Below are 1,441 nucleotides of genomic sequence, written 5' to 3'. Positions count from 1 at the left end.
CAGACAGACGGACAGACGGACATGGCTAGATCGACTCGGCTAGTGATCCTGATCAAGAATATATATACTTTATGGGGTCGGAAACGCTTCCTTCTGCCTGTTACATACTTTCCGACGAATCTAGTATACCCTTTTACTCTACGAGTAACGGGTATAAATATGAGTCTGTTTATAGCATAGAACAATTACTTGTTCGTGTGAAACAAAATGTTTTATTGATATAGGAACACAGTAATAAAATATAATTGAATCAACTTAAAAAAATATTTTCACATTTTTGTTACAGTTTTATATAAAAACAAAAGGGAAGACGAAAAGGCTTAATAAAAAATCGATATATTCGTAATGGGTTTCACACTCAACTTATCGCAACTTGTGGTCGAGTCGTTGGATTTAATCACCAATTAACAGAACAGAAAAGTGATGGGAAAATTGCCTTGGTCCTACCGCAATTTTAGCGACCAAATTTCCACCCGCTGGGCAGGACACAAACATTCCATCAGCCAGTCATTGACATATATCATGGAATCCAATCGAGTACAGCCTTAGTCCCCGTATAAAAGAGCCACCGCATCGAGGGATTGCAAACAGTTGGGCGTTGGGAGTGGGTCAGAATGCAGGTCCAGGAATTCCTTTTTGTGGCCGCGGTCCTAATGCCCCAGGGCCTCAGGGCATTGCGATATAGCCAGGGAACCGGCGATGAGAACTGCGAGACCCTGAAGTCGGAGATACATTTGATCAAGGAGGAGTTCGACGAGCTGGGAAGGATGCAGAGGACCTGCAATGCCGACGTCATCGTGAACAAGTGCGAGGGATTGTGCAATAGTCAGGTGCAGCCATCGGTGATAACCCCCACGGGGTTTCTGAAAGTAAGTAATACTTCATCCTTAACAGAGGATTATAATATATTATACTTTCTAGGAGTGCTATTGCTGCCGCGAAAGCTTCCTCAAGGAAAAGGTCATCACTCTAACCCACTGCTATGATCCGGATGGAACCCGTCTGAACTCTCCGGAAATGGGCAGCATGGATATTCGTCTTCGTGAGCCAACCGAATGCAAGTGCTTCAAATGCGGCGACTTTACTCGTTAATGTCCCATATATTTATAAACAATGAGTAGCAAATTCCATTTAAATATTGAAAATAGATCTGAAATACTCACTTATTAAACGCCTTCTAAATGTGCTTATATTTATTTCGATTGGATATGGAGATTACTTTTTTTTACAATTACACATATGCGATGTAAAACTTAAATTCTTAATAAATCTCTAGGGTTTGTTTTCTGTAATCTTTAGCATTTTATTATAAAGAACACGTCTTAGAAAATTAGTGCTCATTGCTTAATGAAAAAAACCCAAAATTAGCCAGCTTGGACTATGAATTTTAATAGAAACTCCTGTTGGAAAGACGTTTTCGATTGAACTAACCATTTCTTGA

General features: G+C 40.0%; 1 protein-coding gene across 1 annotated transcript; it reads left to right on the top strand.

Annotated features, from left to right (window-relative positions):
• Positions 1 to 366: 366 nt before the first annotated feature.
• Pburs (Partner of Bursicon) lies at positions 367 to 1,208 on the top strand. The gene is made up of 2 exons (XM_017077936.4): positions 367 to 869; positions 922 to 1,208. The coding sequence occupies exons 1-2, from the start codon at positions 615 to 617 to the stop codon at positions 1,090 to 1,092; spliced, it is 426 nt and encodes a 141-aa protein (XP_016933425.1). The 5' UTR covers positions 367 to 614; the 3' UTR covers positions 1,093 to 1,208.
• Positions 1,209 to 1,441: the final 233 nt, after the last annotated feature.

This window comes from Drosophila suzukii, chromosome 2L (assembly GCF_043229965.1).
Source record: "Drosophila suzukii chromosome 2L, CBGP_Dsuzu_IsoJpt1.0, whole genome shotgun sequence".
NCBI lineage: Eukaryota > Metazoa > Arthropoda > Insecta > Diptera > Drosophilidae > Drosophila > Drosophila suzukii.
Note: the sequence above shows the minus strand (reverse complement) of the source record. Positions and strands in the feature narration are given on the sequence as shown.

Bases quoted from the DNA above. Each gene is read 5' to 3' on its own strand.
- Pburs (XM_017077936.4), top strand. From the start codon at position 615: ATGCAGGTCCAGGAATTCCTTTTTGTGGCCGCGGTCCTAATGCCCCAG. The intron at 870-921 runs GTAAGTAATACT...TATACTTTCTAG, and splicing joins CCCCCACGGGGTTTCTGAAA to GAGTGCTATTGCTGCCGCGA.